Genomic DNA, 25,606 nt, shown 5'->3' with positions numbered 1-25,606 from the left:
CATTTGACAAGATGAGCAATATCGAGATCTTTCGCAGGTCGGACGTTAACTCCAGGACCACAAATGGCTTACCTGTGTTGCGCTCTTTTTTTTTTCCGTTCCATTTTCCTTCATCAACAACAGCCCAGTGGTTGCAAATAGGAAATTCAACCCGGTCCCTATTCAGACTAATATTATCTGAATATCACATAATCACTTACTCTTTGGCCCATGAGACCTTGTTCACCGGCAGCACCAGTTGGTCCAATTTCACCCTGTGGACCAGATAATGAATACAATTCAACAGGACAGAGCACGGCAATAAACAATGGGTTGAAGTAAATGCTTTCATTTTAATATATTTTGAGCTGAACTAAGCTAAGCCTTACAAGAGGGAAAGAGGAATAGAAGGGTACGGTGGGGGGGGGGGGTTAAGGAATGGGTAAAGACGAGTGTGGAGTATATGCTGCTCTTTCTTGCTATATGCTGTACTTTCTTTGTGAACTTCTTTATAAAATAAGACTAATTTACTGAGGGAGGGAAACCTGCTGTTGCTGTTTCATTAGTACTTTGATAGACATAAAATGAACAGCCGACACTTCGATTTTTATAAAGAGGAGGACGTCAGGTCCCAGTACTTTAAATAGTTCTTGCGTGGCTTTGCAAAGCGCAACACCTTGGACCCAGTTCAGCCCACAGGATACCCCTGTTTACTATTCCCTCCCCTAAGAGGTTTTATAGACCTCAAATCCAAGTCAACTGACTGACACCCTTTTCCATGGATGTGACATTACTATTTGCATCCCTTATGACTGCTCTGGTGATTTCCACCCCCCAAGAGTACTGTATCTAATAATCGAAACCCACGTTACAGAATTTGTACTTTCCAGAATCCCTCAAACGTCTGAGAGTGACAGGTTTTCAAACTTACTAATAAACATTCTCTGGTACTCCACAGTTCTTTGATTTTGCGTTATGATATCCATAAATGAAAAAGGTCCAGAAAATAAATTAATGAAGACTGTTATCTGACAGAAAACAGGTGGATATTTTTGTAAGCTAGAAAGGGAATTTTGTACACAGAGGGTTACTGTGTTCACCCCTCCCCTCCCTCTCTTTCCACTGAAGGAGTTTTACTGGAATAATGGAGCCTGCTGTAGAAAACCTGGCTTATTCTGTCTGATTGCCCAGTTGGACTGGTTTGTAATAAGAGAGCCAGCCTTCAAAACAAAAGTCTCCATTATCCATAGAAAATCAGGCTGGAATGATTAGAAAATTGTACCTTCTCGCCTGTTTCACCTGGGAGCCCAGGTTCACCTAAAGGACCAGGAAGTCCCTGAAAAATAGAAAACAGTCTTAGGTAAAAATTTAATTATGTAACATTGGGTGCACGGAATCTATGGCAATCTGAATGTGTTGTCTAAGGGTATGATTGCGGAAAGGAAACGGGCATGTCAAAACCAAAGCCAAACATTTCTAATCAAATCACTTGCTCTCATGGGTTATAGAAATTTATAACTTTAATTTTATAAGTGGGATTTTATGGATCGCGAAAAACTGTTTTATAAGGAGTCTGCAGCGCTGTTGCTTTGTGCAACTCGTACGTAGACGAGTGTGTCATTGTGGGAATTTAAATAGCGGAAGGAATACAATTTAAAATTTGGCGAAAGCACAAGATTCATCATTTACCTGTGGTCCAAGCTCCCCCAAAGGCCCAATCATTCCCTGTGGTCCAATTGGTCCCTGAAGAAATAAGCACAGCGATAAAGTTGCAGTACAAATTTTTCCAATGTGAATGACTTAAACTTTGATATACGAAGAAATAGCACAGTCTTATGATAAGTCTGATTAACATACAGGCCATTAGTAGTAAAATATTATTATTATTATCAGATGATATCATTTATTCAATCATAAGAATTGCATTTGATATAGCAAGTTATCACATTCAAATATCTCAAATCTTGACTTGCGGTTCAAAAACTCAACCTTCTGATTCAGAGGCAAGAAAGAGCGTCATCGACTAAATCAAGCTGACAAAAACAATTTAAGTATCCTTGTCTATTGCTGGGATAAAAGAATACCTAAATAGCATGGGCAAAATATATATTTTAGCATATTCCGGAATATTTTGAATATTCCAATTTCTAGTGCTGGATTACTTGCAGGACTCACTTTATTCCCTTCTACTTCTAAAGACCTTTAACAATAGTTTTGCTGAAACATTCCGAGTTCACGCAAAGACAGAGCAAATCCAAAATAGATGGGTAAACCCTTTAGACACATTTTACACAAACAGCAACAGTAGCATAACGTTTGAGAAGTATACCATTACCTAATCCTAGGAAGCACCTCACACACCCTGCCAATAAACTCGGTAAAGACACCTTAAGGAGAACATATCTCGCAGATTGCCACTGTAATATCTGAAATCATTGCCAAAGAAAACCTTTCCACTAAGCCCAGGTCGCTGAAATAGTTAACAATTAATTTGTAGTTCTAAAGTGCAAGCTGAATTTCCAATTATTAATGATATAATTATTAATTATATGCCTGAGCTATTAAGCAAGGCAACATCACACCTACAAAACATTAAAGCAGTCTGGAAAATAAATAATAGTGATGTGCACTTGTAAATGGCATTATGTTTATTCACATAAAGTAAACTTTTCAAAGCCCTTTTCACGTTATGATTGATTAAAAATGGAAGCGAATAAGGTTGCACAAGAAAAATGGTTTCAACGTTAAGATCACAGGTATGAAGTATTTCTAAAGTACTCAAAAATAATACAAACGGAGGGAATTGAAACCGTGGCTGAGGTTGTTGGTGACTGCAATTAAATGAAGTCTAATTTGTGAACCCGATGATTTATCTGAAAACAAAACCAACTGAGCCAAAAAGAACATATCAGATATTAGCAACGTGTAAGTGATACACAAGGTAATTCACTTTATCTAGCTAGAAAAATACACTGAGCGACATTGTTGCCAACAGTACTGACACTGACGACAAGGGAGAACATCCAAGTACCATTAATGTGCATATCTCGGGAACGGAGGTCCTATGAATCAATATCAAGGTCTCTTAAAGTGTCGGAGTCCTTACGATCCCTCCCCTTAGTCGCCCGGGATTAAATTCTGGTTTTATGGAGAGTTACAAATGGAAAAACTTCCATGAAACTGCAAGACGTCCAAGGTGCACAGACTCTTAAGAGGCTCTTTTCGATTCCACCTCAGCACAGCAGTTGAAGCATGCGCAAATCGGACGGTTCAAATAAAGTCCCTGTACCGCAGATGTGCTGAGTTTGATTGTTCTTGGCAAGGTTATTTGGTGCTGCTTACTGCAGAAATAAAGCGTTTGTTTCATGGCATGTTCCAGCACATATTGGTGGAAAGGACATGGTGGTACGCACCAATCTTTAACTAAAGGAGGCTTTACAGACTGGAGAACCCACTAAAATGTGTCTGGAGGACAACTCAGAATTGTTAAGTGCCAAGTTAACACTTAGCACTTGCCTGGCAGGGGCACAAGGTCAATATCAGCTCTGAATAGTATGATTCTCAGACAGGATCCAAGGACTGTTTGAGATTATTAGATACGTTTCTAGCACTGGATCCAATCTCTCCGTTACTAATGTGGATATAAGGCAGAACTGTTCAACACCACATTTGGCGAAAGTGTCACCTGAAATCAAAGATGGATATCAAAGGGTTTATTGAAGTATGGCAACTGAAACAAATCAGGGAAGAGAAAATAAACCGCTTCGGCTAAGCTCAATATCAGAAAGGTTACTGTCTCAATAGTGTTGGTACTCAGGTTCTCAAAGACCTAACACAACCTAGTTCCAAAGGAACGAGCTGGTTTCCTTTGTTGATCTATTTCAACCGTTCCCATTATAAGCTGTTGTCTCTTTTGACACTGTTTCCAGCCAGAAGGGGTCAAACTCAAACAGAGACCAGCGCCAAAAGTCACCAACGTATGTAAGGAAACCAACAACAACTCGCATTTCTATAGCGTCCTTCACGTGGGGTAGTGCACCGGTGCGCTTGAGAAAGGAGAGATCGGAAGAGTTAAGATAGGACTGGAAAGGCACTCAAACGGAAAAGAATGCTAAAAAAAAACTATTTCAATATTTAACACTAAAGAGGGCAGTCAGGAAAGAATTTTAAACACTAAGGGACCCCAAAGGCGTTTGGAAAAGAGAATGAACAGAGAGGAGGACACTTAAAAGATGCAGCCCGGCACCCAACAAACATTGTTTGAGCTCCAGGGCTTGCCATTAGTGAGGCTGAGTTTCTTGATAGACTGAAGAAGGAATTGTACCCTTTGGGGGCTTAGAGAGTCAGGCTGGAGCTTTGTGAGACATTATCGCACATTATGATACTCAACTTTCATCACTGATCTGTTGGACAACAGCAACAACGGCTTTTTGTTTTTTTATCTGGTGACAACTCTACAGAATTGGAGTTTTGAATTAACATCTCCCTGTTTTCTAAGGTGTCCATTTTGCTATTCCTTCTGGGTCGAGTTTTGTTTAATGGAAAAGTCGGCATATTTACCACTATTGAAAGGGTTTTGTCGCCGAAACCCAGGATGGGTAATAAACATTTCAAAAGACAAAAAAAACTGTATTTTTACTTATTATGAATCTAGTTGCCTCATACACCAATTATAGTCACTGCCTCATACACCAATTCTAGTGGGTAGAACATTCTATTATGGCTGGAATCATGAGACGCACGTCCTGTCTATTTAATGAAAATCATTGGTGGTTTTCTCCTTCCTTCAAGAATGTTTTACCTACAAATGCACAGTCCCTACACTTTACAGTAAAATCCCATGAAGCACTTTGAGACGTCTCGATGACGTGATAACCACTGTATCAAATGCAAGGACTTATATTATTATATTGGCTAAAAGGTTTCACAGAGCTGGAAAGTGAAGGACTCTTGCAAATTAATTCTATATTTAAAAAAAAGTGAACGTACTGGTTCCCCTGGGACCCCTTTTATTCCCGGAGGGCCAGAAGGTCCTGGAATACCCTGCAACAAGAAAGTCAACAAGTTAATTCATAATAGTCTGAGATTTGGTAACGGAAGAGAATAAGGTCCAGTTGCTGCTGAGGTTTTTGTAAAAGTGTTCTCATTTCCTCAACTTTACTGCTTCTCAGTGTCGCAAGGTCCAAAAGTTATTGAGTTTTCTATAGCTGTTATTTTAAGCATTGTTATACTCTTTTTATGGCATCTGCAAACTTTGCTAATGTCAGTTGAGACCTAATGATGGGAATATTGTTAATGCAGGTACGTTTGATGTTTACATGGTGACGAAACTGAATGGCAAGTTGTATCAATTACAACTCTTAATATAAAAACATTTACTGACACACTACTAAGATTGAAGGTAAACAGTGATATTTATTTATTTATTATTGAAAGCAAATGTATTAGAACATTTGTTGGGACTTCAAGCAGCCAAACATATGAAATGACCTACAAGGCCTATTTTTCTGTTAAATACGAAAGAAAGCCCATGACGTCCAAGTCCCGTGGCTTCACAGTGCATTACGTAAGATCAAAATGAGTGGAAATGTGGGAAACAAACAACAGGCAACTAAAAATAAATTGGAGATCTATTTGTTCTCAGATTTGTACCAAATGATGGGTAAATGAGTGTATCCAGGCTGTGGGTAGGATGATGGTGGCAACCCTCTTATGCATATCATACTGAGTTGTGTTCCTGCTACCTCCTATTGACCTAACGAGGGCTCAAATCTAGTCTCGGTACTTCAGTTCCTGAGCCAAGCAGGTCCACAGTCCGGGGTATTGTCAATGACAAACCAGCCAGCCTCGCTAGTTATATCAGGACAGAGGAGCAGATGGGGATGAAACGCCTCAAGCTCTGTTCCTTTTAAGCCAGTTAGTCAAAGCCCTAATTGTGGTCCTAGATGTTCAAGCTGTGGGAAGTTTGCCAGTCAGCGTTCGTAAGCTGGTGATTGTAATCAAAGCTTCGAGGCTTTCCAGGGTTAGGCAAGAATGGTGCGTTCTTCTGAGAGGACGGAGTTTGCACTCTATTCCAGACAACTAAAGATGTAATGTATACGTGGATCTCTCAGTAGTTTGGCTTAGATACTCTAATCCTTTTGTCTATGTGCCTGGTTACCCCAAAAAATATCCAATTTTATTATTGCATATCATCATTTAAATCTCTGGAGCAAATGGAGAATTCAGACACACAAAGGTAACAATAATAAACATATAGAATAAGATACAATGGGAAGTGATCAAAGTATATCAGTGTAAATGACTTCAAGGAACAGATATGGATTTGGTGAATGAGAAAATAGATGGATATGATGACGCCTAACGTGATTCAAAAACATTCAATATACATACTGGAAATCCTCGTGATCCTTTTGCTCCCGACTCCCCTCTTTTGCCCTGACAAAGCAAGCACGAGTTTTAAATTCTGATTCAAGGAAACAAAATGACAGTCTTAATACGGACGTGTATGGTTTTAAAATATCTTGTATCTCCGGATCCCGAATTTCACCTACCCGTTGTCCATCTTGTCCAGCCTGACCTGGATTCCCAAGAAATCCCTGGAAAGAAAAGTAACATAAACCAAAAACAAAACAGAAAACTGAACACTTTGGTAAGTCGGGCACGGTTTGCTAAGTGTGGAACTGAGAGAGAGCCTGACTGCTGAGCTCAGATCAACTCCCACTTTCTGCATCACAACTTTTGGATGACACCAAATTGCCTGCTCACGTTTTCTGTTACCCGTTCAACTAAATGTTACGTGCAAAGCTCACATCCATTTCAATAACATTTTAGCAAAATTATTACTTAACTTAACTTGTTGATTGAACTCAGTCCCCCCTTACATCCGCACAGCGAAGGCTGAGGCTAACCTATCTGGCGCCATAATGCGTTCTCCGACAGTTACTTTTGAAGTTAATTTGCTAATTATGTTTCAAAAAACATTATTTTTACTTGCTTCTCAACTTGGTTTGAGGGTAGAATATCAAACCCATTTTTGAAGCTATTTCCAAACAAAACCGTGATGTATTAGTTTGTGGACAAGGTCTCCTGCCCCTCGTACCTTGACACCTACTGACCCTGGCTCTCCTGAAGGACCATCAGAGCCTCTTGCACCCTGGAAGACAGAAGGAGATGGTTTGAACAGCAGGTGTCTCTCTCGCACTTCTTCTAACTTTAGGCTTAGCACAGAGTTGGTTCTGCATGTCTTTCACATTTATGCCTTTTACTTGATACTCGTGTTTCTTCCTGACGTCCTATTTGTAGAATTTTCTGGTTCACTCGCTTTCCTTTCTGATTTTTACTTTGTTCCCTTCTTTGTCGCTTCTTTCTTTACTGCATTGAAAAGAAAAACTTAGCAAAGCTGTTTGCAATCTGTGACTGGCTGGTATGATCTTTAAAAGCAGCAGCTAATAACTTTGCACCAACCCCAGAAAACTGACAAAATAACACACTCGACATGAATAAAAGTTTTGGGTGGTGCACAACATTCAGCATCCAAAATTTATAGGAAGTATTTTGTGCCGACAGCAGATGTATGTTTACGTGCATTTTAAATTCAGTACAGAGTTCAACTTGTTGCAGTTACTTCCACTAAAACTACCACTAGTTTTCTTATCTCCACCTCCTGAGTCCCCTTCCTTTCTGATATGTGCTTTGAATTTCTTCTGCTGTTTAGAAATGAATGGCATATTTTTACTCCCACATCTTTCAGACAATCACATATTTTCAGGTACCAAAAATCTGCTTATCTTATGAAGGCTCCGAAACAGCTGTTCTTAAAAACACATTTCAGAACAGCAAGTAAAGAGCTTTCGCAGTTACAATCTGAGGGGATTGTCATCATGCAGTCTTTGCTTTTCATTCAGTTTGATCTTCCTTACTACTCTGACCCGGGTTTAAATTCCACCTGACCTTCTCTTTCTGAGGAGAACAATTCTTTAACAGAAGCGATAGACAAAGACGATGCACAGTCAAGAATAATGGATTATAACTGCATAGTGACCTGAAATCAAAAACCGAAAGCACTTTCTATCTACACACTGTATTCATTCATTGCTAACCAAAAAATTTGGTATAAATACCGAGTGCAATAATGCCAGCCATCCAAATACTTACTGCAGATTTACACTGGCAATCAAACAGATATGTTAAACTTGTTAAGAACGTACTCAATATCCAACCAACAGCAAATCTTCAATTTTAGAATCTAACATTGATTTCAGTGTCAAAATGTCTTATGCAAAACATGAAATTCAGCTCAATGTTTCTTTCAATGAATATCATCGGCTAAATTATGAAATATTATGAGTTACTTGTCCTTGTCGTTATACTTCCTTGTGCTGTGAGCAGCAAAATCAGCCCAATTTAGGAATACTTGTGAACAGCCACATAATACAGCAACAACAACTTGCACCCCATACAAGGGTAGCGTCTCAGAGCGCTTAACAGTGGCGGAGCCTGACTCCGACCCGGGGAGGTGGGGGAAATCACCTTTAAGGACCTATACCTGTGAGTCAGCAATTGCTTGCTCTCTCCCTCAGGCCAAAGCAGACAAAAAACACATGAGAGTCGAAGGCATGAGCTCCTAGTCTATGATGTGAAGCTTTTTAATTCAGTTCGACAGGAGCAGCAGGAGGTGGCCAATTAGTTAAGATAATTCTAATAAAAAAAATTGACTAAAGCTGACATGTTTCATTAAAGATTAGCAAAGGAACGAGAGCACATTCCTGAACTACTTCCAGTGGCTAACGCAGCAGCACCCCATTGCCTGAGCTTTTCTACTTGAAGTTTAGCAATATAAGTAGAATTTTAAAAAAAAAAAGCTTTAAATGTCTATGTCAGTAGCTGGCCAGTCTGCATCCTACGAGATTGCTCAGTGATTGAAAGAAAGTGTTCAGCTGTTTCGGTTGGAAATTTTAAGTTGTTTTATGTCGCTAATAATTGCTGCAAAATTGGTTGAAACTTCTCAATGTGGTTGTGAAGTTCAACTAATGCGTATGATTCTGTGGAAATGGGAGACCGACTGGCTGCAGGGTAATACAAGAGGAGCAATGAATGAAAGTATCCACCACAGATCATGGGTAAAATCAGACTTCTCTCACAGGTAGCTCTGATTTTCACTGCCTATAAAGTATGTGGGGAAGAAATCCTAACAACCAAACATTATTGCAGACCAAATACATTATCAAATGGCTCTCCTAAAGGCATTCAAATCCTCCTTTGGGGGGAGGAGGAGGAAGAGCAGGAATTTCTTGGGGCTGAGCTGGTTTCCTGGTAACATGCTTGGCAATATAGGGTTGTAACCAAAATGCTCCATGGCACTGCCAATGACAGACTACCCAGTACAAGCTTGGATCCCCAAACCTTGGCACTTTCCAACCTGTGCCTGATACTTTTCACGGTTTAGGTAAGCAGGGTGTGTCCCTGAGATGTAGGGCCTGTACACGTTTAAACCACTTACATTGAGAACAATTTAACAGCCTTTAGCACGGCTGGTGTATGTTCATACGCACACCAGCATATGTACAGTCAGTAGACATAGTGGACTGCCTAACATTTGCAAGTTAAATAAAAGATGCAGCTGGCATGAAGGAAATCCAATATTTTTGCTATAATGACCAAAGTTGAGGTTGAGCCAGCGCTGAAAAGGCTATTTTGCACTATTGGAGCCAGCATCAGAACATCTTGCCATCAGACCGATTTGCTCATGAATAGTTTTGCATGAATTACTATAAATAACAATAATAATTCTCGCATTTGATGTAGCACTTTTCATGTCTTCTAGAGGTCTCAAAGCGCTTCACAGAATATGCTGTAAAGTGAATTGACTGTATTTGTGGGCGAAACGCGGCAGCCAATTGCGTACAGCAGCGTCTCCACAAACAGTCTTGGATTGAAAATGACCAATTTATTATTGTTTTTGGTTTTGGAGGGATTATTAGGCTCTGTGGGGAGTCAGGAAACTTGCCCAAGGTTTCGCCCTCTGCCTGGGATTGAACCCAGGTGCCTCACTTGCAAGGCGAGTGCTCTTTATAAAGGTGGCAGCAGCCACTGATGCCAGTGCCCTAAAATAATATTAGTGCAACTCAACTAACCAACACAAAGTTTGTCTGCTACTCCTAAAAAAAAATCAGAAAGCTGTCATCGGCCCATTATTTCGTCCAATTACCAGGAAATCCTGGAAAAATGACAAATGGAAGTTTTCCAGATTTACTAATAGATTCAGCTGAGTAACATGGATCATTTGTAAAATTGCCTCATGGAGACTTTTTTTGGCTGGGTGTCTGACACACACTGAACCCATCCCATCTCCAGCTTTCAGAGTATCCAAACTAGATAGAGTTCAACATCTAAATGCCACCCAGCTACACACGGACAATTCCACATGTCTGAAATAAGATATGCACTCTCTCCTTGGAAGAATGAACCCTGCTATCCCTTACGACTGTCAGTATTAGGCACAGGTTATTGAGGGCCAAGGCTTGGGGGCCTCACTGCTGAAGTACAACCGGCTGAAAGGCGCTATACAAATGTAACTTTGTTGTTGTTGTTGTTAACAGGAGCGGGAAGAGTCCCTGCCACCTGCGATCCTCCAAGTTCTGCCGATGAGCCAGGTTGGCTGGTCTGTCATTAACTGTGCCTTGGGAGCACTGATCACATGCCCAGATCTGGAAGCAGACAACTAGGTTGACTTGATTCTGACGTGTTATTGCCAGGCATGTAATCGTGGGAGGCAGTGCAGCTCCAAGGAGCCTCTGCTTCCCTCCCCTCACCGCCCCCCGCCCAGGAGGAATGCTAATGGAGAACATTGAGGGAATGCCAGGCCAGATTGAGACAATAATTGAGGTGTATGTAATGTGCGCCCCACCAGGCTTGACGTGCTTGCTTTTTGACAGAAAACAAACGAACTCTGGCATCCTATTGTGCAGTACACTTTAGCAATAGCAGTCCATTAGAGACTTGAATTACTACATGAAACAGATCCACTTAATGTTATTTTTCCCACTTTAGATTTTGTGGCAGTCAATGGTGTACAAATCCAAGGCATCGGGCAAAAGACTTTGGCTATTGGTGCGCATCTGTTGCCATAGTGATGAACTGGAAAGGACATACGAACACTAAGCTCTCTTGCACATCAGAATAAGTAAATTATGAATATTGCAAATATGGAAGCAATTTTCTTCTAATAGACCAGGCAAAGCTGCTTGTATAAGATTTCAGCTGCAGTTACAATATATATTTGGCATGGCTTGTGTGCTCTGTGCAGCAGTGCTGAACTGAACCATAGAGTCACATGTGGATCGTGGAGGGTCTCAGTGTGATTCACAGTCACCTCCGCTTCAGCAGAAAGCACGCGTCTCAGATAATTCCTGCTGATAACTTGTTATCAGAGCCACCACGCACACGGCTATTTAAACTCGTACGTACGCGGTAAAAAAAAAAAGAAAAAAAAAAATTCTCTGGTCAGGTTTTTCGAATGTTCAATCGAAGCAGTCGTCTAAAATAATACTCGTCTGAAATAACTGAACAAAACAAGTATAATCAATTGATGGCATGTTTGTTGAGTGACAATATAATCACATGTATTTGTATACAATTCCCACAAACTGCTTTCCACGACAATTTACATCTCGTGATGTCTCTACTCTCGTTGTTTGTAAATGAACGTCAGTTAAAATACTAGCAATCTAAGTGAGGTGCTCTTTGGGGTCTTCGAGCCTTGGCTCTTGCCAACCTGCGCCTAATGCTTTCCGGCATTAGGTAATAATAATAATAATAATAATCCTTGCATTTGATATAGCGCTTTTCACGTCGGGAGGACGTCCCAAAGCGCTTCACAGAATAGACTGTAAAGTGAATTGACTGTATATTTGTGGGCGAACGCGGCAGCCAATTGCGCACAGCAATGTCCCACAAACAGTCGTAGATTGAAAATGACCAATTTATTATTGTTTTTTTTTGTTTTGGAGGGATTATTATTAGGCTCTGTGTGGAGTAAGGAAACTTGCCCAAGGTTTCGCCCTCTGCCTGGAATTGAACTCAGGTCTCTCACTTGCAAAGCGAGTGCTCTAACCACTGAGCTACAGGACTCCAGGTAAGCTTACTACAGGTAGTAAGGTAAACTTACTACAGGTAAGCAGGATATGTCCCTCCACACAGAGAGAGAGAGAGAGAGAGAGAGAGAGCGCATTCCATTCCAATAAATATCTTTGGAATTTCCATGTATAGATGGGATGCATAGAGATGGTTTGGTTAAGCACGGCAATGGGTTTCTGCTGTCCAGCCAGGACACGCAAAAAGATTTGGGCCTTTTTTTCTTTTTTTTTAAAAAAAGAAATAACAGGATTTACCTGAAAGCTAACTTATTAAATACTTTTTTGTGTTTTCTAACAGATGAATCAAGAATTAATTTTAAGATCTTGTTTTTTTAAAAAAAATTGGAATGGAAATAAAGATAAAACCCCAACAAAATCGTGTTCTGTTGAGATCAGTGTTTTCTGCTACGGTTAATTCTATTAATGATCTACTGTGGTGATCTGTCTTGGAATATTCGGTTAGTTTTACTTGGAAAATAAATCTTTCTCACATCAAGAGGCACCAAACAAGAGTGTTAATGATGCAGTTTGTGTGAATCTGTACCGTAGGCCAAATCAAATGTTTGTTTCTTTTAAAAGTTGCAGTAAGTCAATGTTAGAAGGGAAATATTTTATGAAACTTGACAATCTGCCTTGCTGCACCACAGTAAAAGTTATTTAACGCGTTCTGCTTGAAGGATTAGTGTGGAGGCAGTGGTTGTGTGTGTCCATGTGTCTGCGTAATTTACAATCAAAGTGAGGTCTGTTATTCCCCAAGCTACTGAAAGCGGCTTTGTTTAAGTGCTGAGAAGTGATACCTTTGTACCAATGGAGATTTACAGATAATTTTACTGAATAACTCAATCTCACAAGGAAAGGACTTTCTACGCTACACAGCTGTGTTGGTGTTGGCCGATCATTTGGATAAATAGCCAAATAATGTTTGATATCTCCCATGTTTTGTACAATAATCAGTTACTTTGATTAAATTATTTATGTCCGACATTCAACCATTACATTGAATTGTCTCTGTACTCGAGTCTTTCTTGCTCCTTAATACAACATTTGCAAATAAAATCGGTCATTCACTTCATGGCTATTTCGTCAGTTGTCACATTTCCCTTAGAAAATCTGCAGTCACTACACTTAACAGTAAATCCTGTGAAGCACTTTGAGATGCCTCAAGAACGTACTAAAGCACAATATTAAATGCAAGAATGATTACACGTTGTGGGATTATGTGGTTGTGGGATTTTTGACAAACGGCACACTCTCCTTTTTGACAGAATTTCACTGAAAGGTAGTAATTGATAACAGCAGTTCAACCAGAATTTTACCAGTGCAGTGATCCGTGACTAAGACTTTTCGAAGAGATACACGAACATCCCAGTTACAGAAACAGAAAGACTGGCACAAGCTGCTGGTAACTTCAATTTAAAAGTCTATAAATGAACAACAATTTCCTCTCAAACAGCACTTTGTTCCATGGACCAGTTTTTCAATGCAATGCCAATTTTATTTGTTCATTGTGGGAGCAATTCAAGTCTTAATACTAATAACTGAATGTAAACCTTACTAACCATGAAATGTTACACACGACAAGGATACCTCAATGCTAGCTGGATCTTACAGCATATCAATAACTTACCCGACGTCCTTTAATTCCTCTCATCCCTTGGGATCCTGGAACACCTTGGGCACCCTAGAACATAAACAACGTACAACTCACTTAGATGTCACCACTTTGTATTCAACATCAACATTGCCGCTTCGCCATTGAGCTCCATGTCAAGATGCGAGGATTATTTATTTATACGTCATCAAAGCTTTGTAACAAGGCAATAAAAAGCGCATGTTTTCCTGAACAAGGTTTTTCTCACACCTCCAGGTTGACCCCATTATATCATAGTGGTTTGGGTCCATAAGCTCAGATTCCACATTATACTGAGGAGAGTTTAAAAAAAAATCACTGATCTGCTTCTAGTTCCTTAGTGGCAAACTCAGTCAATCCTACTCAAAAGGCTTTATTCTCTGCTGGTCGGTAAATGTACTGGTGGTGTGAATTTGGAAGGGCAAAGACAAACAGTTTTGGGGGAAAAGGTTAAATGAATGTTAGAACTAGTTTTTAAAGCAGGCTTTACTGATGCACATTAAAATTTAAAGCACCAGAATCACAGATTATGACATCCACTCTGGGATATTTTGCGATCTGTAGCCTTGAATCAACACAGCGGTTCTAGATTCCCTAAGGCCCAGCTTTAAGGTTTTGTTGATTGTGTTGGAGAATGCCCACGTGGCAAATTGAACTCTAAGAGTTAAATAGTCACATGAGATCTTCAAACGCAGAGGTTAATCAGATCACTGTTCACAGGGCATCCCCCCGTTTAAAGCACCAGTCCGCTTAATGGTAAACTGAATTATTAGACACAACACATTATTTTAAAAGTCTAACTTGATTTCTCTGATTGCTGGAGCAGAGACGTATTACATAATTAAAGTGCACACCTACTGTTTAAGAAAACATTTCCCCTTGAATTAGAGTAAATGAAGGTGAAATGTTACAGATTACACCTTCCCAACAGCCACATTATTCCCATTCTTCGATCTTAACAAGCTGGAGTTCGATTCCATTTCTAAACACACGGCCAGCTCCTGCTCTAGGTTTTCATTGCCTTGGCAATGTGGTCATCAGTTTAGACTGCATGGAGTATCACAGTTAGGTCAGGATAACCTCATAACGTCTCCTTCAGCACGACAAGAAGTTTTGGATGAACAAGTTTTATATAAAAAAATAATATAACAGAGCTTGACGTTCTAAAAGCAGTGTGACACTTCAGATTGAGGTTGTCTTTGAGAATGATGCTCTACTCTGGGCTTCCTCACCCCAGGGGCTATTCATTTTGAGTGATCCTTGGCATTGAGTGTTGGCAGAATATTCCACTGGAATCGCAATGCTTGCCTGACATCCAAACAAGTGCACCTTCCAACTGCAGTGTCAGGATAAGAAACAAGTGCAGAGGGTCAACAGTTGTTTTTTTCTCCTGGCTACTCCAGGTGCTGAAGCCAACTGTTGTGGCTAAATTGCTTCCCTGGCTGAGCTTAAGTTTATTCAGCAGAAGATCCCATCTAGTGATTCTCCGCTCTTTATTGCTTTTGCTGCATTGCCTCAGGCCTCGCAGGCTTCTTAATTCCCAATTCTTAAGACGCACAAGCTTTCCTTTAATCCAAACTTTAATTTAGAAAGTCTTGGTTCCAAAGTATGCCTTTTAAATAAACTTGCACTGAATGATATTATCTCCTACCGTGGAGATTTTCTGCAAACAACGATGTTTGCTGCAATCTACTTTTCTTGTACACATAATACGTTCTTATACCCTAACCCAAATCCTCAGGTCATTCTTGATTTCCCAACAAGATTCTTCTCCCTGAACAAATACATTTAAATCTCAAGACAATTGAAGGAATAATAATAATCCTTGCATTGGATATAGCGCTTTTCATGTCTTCTAGACATCTCAAAGTGCTTCACGGAATATACTGTAAAGTAAATTGACCGTATATTTATGGGCAAAACGCGGCAGCCAATTGTGCACAGAAGCGTCCCACAAACAGCTGTGGATTGAAGTGACCAATTTTACCATTCTTTTTATCTTAGGGATTATTATCAGGCTTGTGAAGTAAGGAAACTTGCCCAAGGTTTTGGCCTGGCCGGGAATCAAACCCAGGTCACTCGCTTGTGAGGCAAGTGCTCTAACCACGGAGCTCCACGAATCCTAACAGCATAACAGCTGAGAATATTTTGGGGCTTGATTTTGTTTTGTTACATTTTTACACTAAAGAGATCGGTCAGCTTGCCAGCGAGTGGAAGAGAATGTAATCATTGAGTTCTTACTGGTGGTCCGATTGGTCCTGGAGGTCCTGATTGTCCTGGAACTCCTGGGTGTCCCTGAAGAAGAAATAACAATGTTGAACTAATTGAAAAGGTAACGTCTAATAAGGAAAGAGGCATGAATTTAAGGTGTGCGTGTGTGTGTGTGTTGTACAAATCGACAAGAACCAAGAGGGGATCCCAGAGCGTGTGTTGGGATATTGCTGGAGCTTAACCGGCTAAAATGTCATTTGCTGCCATTGAAAGCGTTGTCTGGAAAAGCTTGTCCAGTTGGGACCATTAGGATTTGACTTGCAGGGTTAACAGCAGATGAGTGGGAGCAATCCATGCCCCCAGTTTGCCCATCCAAGTCGTGCCAGTGAGCCAGCCTGGCTGGTCTGCCACCAGCAATCAGCCGGCAACAGGCAATATCATTGGTACATTCCTTGAGGTAGGTTTTGGCCTTTTTAATTCGGAAAATGTTCGAGAATTAATCCATCAGAATCTCAATTTGTGGGAAATAAGAAGCAAGGTCTATGTGAAATGTATTTCTTTTGACATCTGCGATTGGTTGTGAGTAGGACGTTTCATTTTGCAGTTCTCTCCTGGCTGCTTCCTGAGTGGAGGAAACACCGCTTTCAATGAATATTGCTGCTTTTAAAATTCCTCCACCACGCCAAATCCTCCCTGACAACCAGAGACTATATTCTCCCTCCTTTTGTCGCTTTACATGGGCCAATACTCAGTAAGTACACAGAATATGAATTTGGTTGCAGTTGGGGAATTTGGACTCACACATCAAAAAAAAAGCCCTTGTAAATAGATTCAAGATATCTATATATAGCTACCAATTTAAGAAACTCTCCGATTTTTCTGGGTAGGAATCCAACATGAAATATAAGTTTGCGTTCGGGACTGTCAGCTAGGAAATGGAAACGTGCACAAAAGGAAATCCACACTGGTATCCCACCTTGGCAGTGTGCCAGTGATGGAAATGACATCCCGACAACACAACACACACATACACCTCGTGATGTCAGCCGAGCCCCTGAAGAAGTCTGCGAGTTAACAAATGTATTAACTGCAAGTGCGACTTCTGTGAACTGGATCTCGAATGCGAGGGTTACTGCCTTGTGCTCCTTTTACCTTCAGTGGCACAAATTATTTCCTGGAGTGGCTGATTCGGATCGGATCTCATCCTCGATAATGGTTGAGATGGCAATCTGAATGCAGCTGTGTTGAACAGTTGACCTCTATCAGGTCTCCTCTCAGCCTCCGAGATGCCGTCTGGCGAGAAGGGCGCTATATGAATGCAAGTTGTTGTTGTTGTTGTTGTAGCCTTCTCTGTTATAGTCAAAGTAGCCCAATTTCTCTAATCTCTTCTCATATATAAAGCCTCCTTTTCCTGGTAATATCCAAGGGAATACAATAATAGCGATATAATCCTTGCGTTTGGTACAGCACCTCATCACATCTTCGAGACGTCTCAAAGCGCTTCACAGAATATACCGTAAAGTGAATTGACTGTATATTTTGTGGGCGAATCTTCTCTGTGCTCTCACGCCTTGACCAACCTTCTGAAAGGGGAGCAGCCCCAACTGGACACAAAACTCAAACTGCGGCCAAACTAATGCCTTGTACAGTTTTACCATTTCAGCGAAACGTCATGAATCCAAAACGACAACTTTCCACAGGTCCATTCATCCGCGTCAAGCTGTGATGCAGGAGTGGACACTGTCCACATTTGCATTGTCCTGGCCTCAACCGTCCTTCCTGGCAACCTGTTTCTTTAAACTCTGCACCAAGAAAAGCTTTGCAACTCGAAACCTATTGCCTTGGTGAATCTAATCCATTTAAAGTCAATCCATTTAAAACATTATACACTTCTGTAAAGTCGCCACTGAGACGTGTTCGCTCAGGACTGAAGTGCTCTTCAGTCTAAATCGTTATCTAAATTGTTACTTGTAGTTTGCTCCTCTAACACCTGGGATTATCCTCGAGCCTCGGCAGTCCATCTATGTAGAAGAACCATAAAGTTCCGTAGGCACAGCCTGATCACAGCATTGGATGGCTGGAGTATGATGTCTGAGGATCTGAACACAACTTATTTGGCGATATAGCCCAGCATCAGTTTTGCCTTGTTACACATATAGGGGCAATATATTAAAACAATCCTTGCATTTGTTACAGTGCCTTTCACGTCAGGTGGACATCTCAACATGTGTCACAGGATGTACCGTCAAGTGTAGCAACTGTATTTTGGGGAAAATTTGTGCAGAGCAATGACTCAGGAGGATTGTTGGCTAAAATATATAAAATATCGTCCCATCACTGAACCGCTCAATTCCACTGTTTACATCTCTGTGGAGTCCGGTATTGGGACACTTTAAAGTGTACGCGATCCATAGTACAACAAGGAAGCTGATCACTTTGTCACTTTCAAAAGCAATGGGATCCTTCCATCGAAGTCTAATTGGGTGTGGTTAGTCTAAGAATCAACACCAAAAGGTACAACACAGAGAGGTAGAGAGGGAGAGCTCAGATGTAATCCTCACCGTTGCTCCTTTTACTCCTGGAGATCCCGGAGGACCAGTCTCACCACGATCACCCTGCAGAAATGAGAGTAAACAGTCAGGCAGAATTACGGCAATGGAGTAACAACAGACTCTCCCGTTATCAGACTCAATGAGATACGCTCCAAGTTTGTTGGAGTGAAAAATCTACCTGAAAGCTCCCTGATTGTCTCAAGGGAAAGAAGCGCTGGCTGGGTGCAGCATTAGGCGCACAGGTTAGAAGGTGTCAGGTCTGAATCGAAATTAAGTTAGACCACAGTTACCATTAATGCCCCCAAGTAAGGGGCATCATAATGATACTAGTAAGGGGAAAAGAGGTCAACGTTCCTTTTCCTGATGCCATTCAGAGGCCCTGGGCTAGAAGGAGGTCCATTTGCGTGGACATACAGGATTTGGCTTGGCTTCTAGGCCGCCTCCCCGGCAGAGAAAATAAAAATATTAATAATAATCCTTGCATTTGATATCGTGCCTTATCACCTCTTTGAGGCATCTAAAGTGCTTCACAGGATGCACTGTAAAGTGTAGTGACTGTGTACCTTGTGGGCAAAACCTTCAGGAACAGAAGGGAGAATATTGGCGGAAATAATTGCACCAAGCGAGAAGGCTGTCTCCTTCAAGTTCAGTGAAAATACCCATCGTCAGACAACAACTTTACACAAAACAAAGGAAGTTCAATACTAAACGAGCGGTCAGAAAAACTACCAGAAGCCCTTCCCAAACCATTATTGGAAGACTGGAGCTGAGGAGAACGACGAAAGCTCAATAGGGGCAAGGATTCTGGCACCCCACATTACGTCTGTATACTCGTGACCTCATAGTCTGTTCATTATGAGGCCGTTTAGTACATAATGGTGCTTTAACGTAATTGTTAACATTACTGAACCGCAGGCTGCTCAGAGGAAAATCACATCTTATCTAATGTTTGTTTAACAGGCTGATTTACCGCCATAGCATCTGTCAAGGGGAACATTCCTTTTATTATGTTCGAAAGAAGATCTTAGGTCAGATGAGTTTGTGCTGTTGCCCATCTCACGTGGCAAACATCCAGTGGGAATTGATATATTTTTTTAAATCACTGGATTTAAAGTTGCCTTCTCACCACAAGCATCAAACTACACACTTCATTGGAGCGAAAACTAGATGACTGGTGCACGTTATAAATTCAGTTTATTTGGAAAAAATTACTCTTTTACTGCCTTCTTCCCTTTGCACTTTCATCTCGGGGAGAAAATGATCTCTGAACTTCTGCTCCAAGGTGTGACATTATTACCTCCTTGACAACCAGACGAGATTCTGGCACTCATGTGAGAATGGCAATAGGAAGATTACCCAATTTATAGTGGTTTTTCACTCTTTAAACAGGAGGCACCCTCCCACACTTGCGAGCTCATTTTCCAGCGGTGTGCAGAGGATGCCTGGAATTAGGTAGAAATACTGTACGTGTAAATGTGAGGCTGAATTTCCTCGTGGAGGATAAAATGTGCTTGAGATTCTAAATAAAGGATCAGAATAGGACCCAAAAGCACAGTGCCATTGCATATCCCACAATAACAACAGTCCAGTTATTATACAGCTGTTGTGAGGAGCTGTTTATTGAGCATATTCAGATGTTTTTAAGAGGCCATAAAAATGGACAATAAATTCTTATTCCCTTAAGCGCTCCGAGATGCAGTCTGGGGTGGAGGGAGTTATATAAATGCAAGTTGTTGTTGTTGTGATTGGATTCATTATGAACCATGTGATAAATCGTTTCAAATGCAGTAAAATCCGCAATATACTCGAACTGCCAAACGTTAATTCTGTTTTTTTTAAAAAGCAAAACAGATTCTGCCCATTGCCGGGCAATCAACAGTAATGCTAGACTTAACAAGTTGACATCATTTGCTTTTTGTAATAACAGCGATCAGTTTTATAGGGACAAACAAATCTGGGCCTTATGTATTCTGTGTAATTTGTGTCTTATGCCAAATCCATGGAAACGCCACTTAATTATTATTGAGTTTGCAATGGCTCAAAGTAGATTAATGAGGGAAATTGTTTATATATCAAACACATGCAGAAACGCATTACCCCCCCCACATATCTGCCTCCTGCACATGGGAATGCGCACTCCCTCCCTGGTGGGACACACCCTGCTTACTTAATTCCAGAGAGTATTAGGTACAAGCCAAGGCTTGGGGATCTAGCAAAATGTGTGGAGAGGATTGTTATAGTTTAACTAGCTACAAAAACTGCAGAGCTTGCCAGTGCTTGAGAGCACTCTGGCAAACTTCCTACTGCTTGTACATTTAGGGCTTTACCCTATCCAGTAGGGCTTTGGCTTGCAGAGCGAACAGGAGCTGAATGGTAAGAAACTCTGCTTCCAGTTACTGGTCTGCCTCTCAATTTTCTGCTGACGAACAAGGCTGGCTGCTCTATCATCGGCAGAACCCTGCATTACTGCAGATCCACCTGGCTCCAGACAGCCGCTGGAAAGCGTTACCTGGAGGGTATTCTACCATTCATCAGGAAGAACTTCTTCACTCAAAGGGTGGTGAATGTATGGAACTCGCTTCCCCAAAGGGCTGTTGACGCTCAGTCCTTGAACATATTCAAGACTGAGATAGATAGATTTCTTATTGCAAAAGGGATTAAGGGATATGGGCATAAGGCAGGGTCAGGTTATTAGCTGGCGTTGGAACGTCCTCCCGACGTGAAAGGCGCTCTATAAATGGAATCTTGTTGTTGTTGTTGTGGAGTTAGATTAGAAGATCAGCCATGATTGAATGGCGGCGCAGGCTCGAAGGGCCGAATGGCCTACTCCTGCTCCTCCACGTTACGTTATGTTATGTTTAACACAAATTGATTTTTCTTAAATGCAAATACCTTCTCCCCAACTTTTCCAACATCTCCGCTCAGGCCGATGAATCCAAGTGCCCCCTGGTAAAAGACAAGGCCAGAAAAACAGGTACATTTATTTCAGAAGTAAAAACAAATAATTGAAACATATTTTAATGATCCAGTGTTTTTATGAAATACATCAATCATCTGTTTTTCCAAGTTGCCGTTTCACCCGGATTCATTATTTCCGGTTTCCTGCCTGTTTTAGCTCTTGCCGTGTTATAAGTATTTATTTGTGTCCAGGCTGTCCCGTTTCTTCCCCTCACAAGTTGCAGACCAACCAGAAATCTGAGCTTGTGTTCTTTCCCAAACTAGCCCATCACCCTCGTCCTTGACCAGCTCCACTGGCTCCGCATCCCCCAGCGGATGATGTTTAAAATCATTCACAGAATATAATGTCAAACGAATCGTCCGTATATTTTGTGGCGCGAAAGGCGGCAGCCAATTGTGCCCGGCGGTGTCCCAGATTCTGTTGTTATTGGACATTTTCCTGATATGAATAAACATTAGTTATGAAAGAGCTTTTCCGCAGCGCTCAAATCCGGATACGACAAAGGCGCGTTAGCGAGTCCCTCGCTGGAGCATTTAAAACATTTAATGCGGGCACACTGTGACCCCATAGTTACCGGAAGTGTGGCTTATGGTCATCATGACATGATATCAGTGGTATTTCTTACACACTGCAAGCGTACACATTGCTTCGCCCCCAAAATATGCAATCAGTTAATTCACTTTACAATACATTCTGTGAAGTGCTTTGAGACGTCTCGAAGACGTGATAAGGCGCCGTATCAAAAATGCAAGGATTATTATGCTTGGCATCAGTGATTTTTCCTGCGCAAGGCGTTCAGGAGAGGACGTCCACAGTAATCTATCGACTTGGAAGTTGGCCATATTTTCACGCTCCCTCTTAATGTGGCCTCTGACTATATTGGACTCGGATAACCCTGGGTTTCCCAAAGTTGCAGAGCAGTTATCTGCTGTTAAAGACATCACTGAATCAACTGATTCATAGAATTCCAATGTAGAAAATTACCCCCGATCCCATTTTCATTAAAAAAGATTTGTGATCCAAGCATAATGTTTACATGCCCAAACTTTATCTCTTGATGAAATGCTCCCTGATTATTCTGGGGTCTGGAAGTCTTGGCTTTTGCCAGCCTGGGCCTAATACTCTGTGGAATTGGGTAAGCAGAATTCACCCCTCTAGGAAGAGTGTGTGCATTCCATTCGAATGCACAGGAATTTCCATGTTAGGTGGGGATGCAAGAAACTCTTTAGTTTATTTTGGATGCTCTTAAGCACAGAGATGGGTTTCTGCATGTTTCAGACACCCGGCTAGCCAAAAAACACAGCACAAAAACAGGAATAAAGACCTCCCTCTATGTTGTAAAATTTCTACAAGAACATACATTCAGCCCAATCCAAATGCACAAGTTGCACAATGAGAAGACAATTACCTGCTCTCCGATGCTTCCCACAGTTCCAACATCACCAGGTTCACCCTGAATAGACCAAAAAAATGGGAAATTATTTTAGCAGTGTCCGAAGTACCTTGACAGCCTGTATTAAGGCCGTCTGCGAAGTGTCACGGGTTTCAGAGTTCATGCGATGTAACATTTCTTTGCCCAGACATACTGATCCTTCAGTTTTTTTTGTTTCTCAAAGTTTTCGTATACTGCGCCCAAGATTCTTTCTGAATATATTTGAATCAGAAAAACGTATCACGTGAAATGAAACCTAAAATTTCCTGTTGTACATTTTATTTCGTTTTAATTCCAAGATAATCAAACGCAAGTGGTATTGCGCTGGCTCGGCTTGATGCATTCTGCTCCAACGGAACGTAAAGCAAGCCCAAAAAAGGGAAAGACAGCTCGTGTTCATCTCAGCAACACATTCTTCTCTCATTTTCAGACGATGGAAATGTCAGGTTGACATTTACGAAGCATATATTGCACTCAGTGCTGGGTGCATTGCCAATTCTGAGTTTGTATCAATGGAATTAACTACACAATGTATCATTAAACTTTAAATTAAGTTGAGCTTTTAATGGAATACAATGATATTCTTCAAGGGACAATCTCTTTCCCTCTGACCTATCTCTAAACGTTACGTTTTCCAATTTAACACTGATGAACTGTATATAATACGTCTTACAGATTTCCCATTCCATCATTTCCTTTTCCATATTGGTTTCCAAACTCGAATGCAAAACTGAATGAAATAAGTCTTGCCACTCTGCTGCCAGTTTGCTGTAATTTTATTGCAAATGCAGTCAAATTGTGATGTTTACTGTTACAAGCTCATCAGTCTTGAAGAGAAATGACTGAAAAGGTGCACCTGGCAAAGGTATATACAACTTTAAATGGAATTGACACAAAAACGCATCACTTTCAGATGCGCCAAGACAGTACAAGAGGACAAAGGACGATACGGGAAAGACACAAATAGGGATTTATTTAACCAAGGAGATAATTAGCAACTGGAACAGGCTAGCAGGAAGGGTGGTTGAAGTCCTCTTGTGACCAACCCAAAGGTTTACCTTAGGGCCTTCAGGCCCTGGCCTGCCCGAAAATCCTCTCCTCCCAGAACGTCCCTGTGATAAACAAATCACAGAGAGAGACGTGCATTCAATTGGTGCAAAGTATAAACGATTCAAACTAATTGTTAATTCATTTTAAGATTCTAAATAATAAATGGTTTTATCCCGAAATTTCTTGAGAAACAACCTATTGCCTTCTTTTTAAACATACAATAATAATAATCCTTGCATTGTATGGTACGTAACCTTTGTTTTACAGTGTCACAAACATCTACACAACAAGTGTATAACATGACACCAAACTCCAGAAAGCTGCCGACTTTCTGCACTCATGCGGTATTACTGACATAATAATAATAATACTAATCCTTGCATTTGACATAGCACCTAATCACGTCTTCAAGACGTCTCAAAGCGCTTCACAGAATATACCGTGACTGTGTTTTGCGTGGGCGGAACACGGCAGCCAATTGCGCGTAGCAGCGTCCCACAAATTAAGTGACCAATTTTTTTTTTTTGACCTGAACAATAAATGTGAAAATTGAATAATGGTTAAAAAACAAAACTACCTCAGGACCTGGATTTCCTGGCGATCCCATTCGGCCTTCGTCCCCCTGTAAAAAAATCAAATCACATTGATTAGTTGGAAGATACCGCAGATGACACGTTTTTGCTTCAGTTCACTGCGCCCGTGATCGTGTAGGCCGTCTGGGAATCTTGACACAACCCGGGCAGGACAGCCTGCCATCTTCAAAAGCATCTTCAATAGCAAGTGTTTCACCGCGATGTCGTACATAATGCAGTCACTACTGTCTGACAAAGTTACTATCTCATGGTGATCCATCACAATTATTGTTAGCTCAAGTTGCTTTTCTTTTATTATTTGCTTTCCAACAATAACGTGTTAAGTTGAAACGATTTCAAAGGGGTACGTCATGGCTTCTGACTTCAATATGCTGTTGTTTTCACTTAGATGAAAAGAAAATGCCTTGAACATCTTTTGCAACTTCTTTCGTTTTCTTTCCTTTTTTTTAAAAAAAAACGAAACGACATCCCGTGTCCTGTTCCATCTCTCGACGCGTGTAATGTTCCGTGACTGCGAGGTGTTCGAATGCATCGAGGGCAAAAATTCCTGGTTTCAAACAAAATGTTCTGGTAAATAATGAATTGCTTTGGTTTCATTGTTGGCAGCTTTCTGTTACTTGGCAACTTCTACCGGTCAAGTGGTAAAGGTCCCTTTGAATTGTTCATAAGGAGCTTATTAAATGGAAAAAAAAGTTAAGAAATACTTAGCAGAGAGGAATTTTAATAAATAGAAATTATTTGGTGTCCAGCGTTTCACTATGAAAATAGTTTGGGATGTCGAAAAAAAGGATGATTGTGACTCTGCTTGTGTAAAATAAGATAGATCTTAGCAGTTGTGCTTGACATTACATTTCAGATCTACTGGAATAAATCCAAATCATTTGTTTCTAAATAAAATGCTGATCCTCTATTGAATAAAATCCAATACGTATTTAAAGATTTAAATATCTAAAGATTATATCTAAACATTTTGCCGTGTATTCTCTCACTGTTCCTTTGGAATCGCTCTCGATTCCAGTTCCAAACTCACATTGGTCCAGATACAACTATTGGCCATGAATCT

General features: G+C 40.8%; 1 protein-coding gene across 2 annotated transcripts in view; it reads right to left on the bottom strand.

Moving 5' to 3' along the window:
* col27a1b (collagen, type XXVII, alpha 1b) overlaps positions 1-25,606 on the bottom strand; it is a 167,294-nt gene that overhangs the window by 44,407 nt on the left and 97,281 nt on the right. For both annotated transcript variants that reach the window (XM_042337353.1, XM_042337354.1), the window contains exons 22-35: positions 24,528-24,572; positions 23,959-24,012; positions 22,877-22,921; positions 21,402-21,455; positions 18,519-18,572; positions 15,988-16,041; positions 13,744-13,797; positions 7,082-7,135; positions 6,534-6,578; positions 6,373-6,417; positions 4,969-5,022; positions 1,669-1,722; positions 1,262-1,315; positions 201-254 (exon numbers count right to left, since the gene is read on the bottom strand). In XM_042337353.1, coding sequence (XP_042193287.1) covers positions 201-254; positions 1,262-1,315; positions 1,669-1,722; positions 4,969-5,022; positions 6,373-6,417; positions 6,534-6,578; positions 7,082-7,135; positions 13,744-13,797; positions 15,988-16,041; positions 18,519-18,572; positions 21,402-21,455; positions 22,877-22,921; positions 23,959-24,012; positions 24,528-24,572 — 720 coding nt within the window. The remainder of the gene's footprint in view (positions 1-200; positions 255-1,261; positions 1,316-1,668; positions 1,723-4,968; positions 5,023-6,372; positions 6,418-6,533; positions 6,579-7,081; positions 7,136-13,743; positions 13,798-15,987; positions 16,042-18,518; positions 18,573-21,401; positions 21,456-22,876; positions 22,922-23,958; positions 24,013-24,527; positions 24,573-25,606) is intronic.

This window comes from Callorhinchus milii, unplaced genomic scaffold, assembly GCF_018977255.1.
Source record: "Callorhinchus milii isolate IMCB2004 unplaced genomic scaffold, IMCB_Cmil_1.0 Scaffold8, whole genome shotgun sequence".
Taxonomy (NCBI): domain Eukaryota; kingdom Metazoa; phylum Chordata; class Chondrichthyes; order Chimaeriformes; family Callorhinchidae; genus Callorhinchus; species Callorhinchus milii.
Note: the sequence above shows the minus strand (reverse complement) of the source record. Positions and strands in the feature narration are given on the sequence as shown.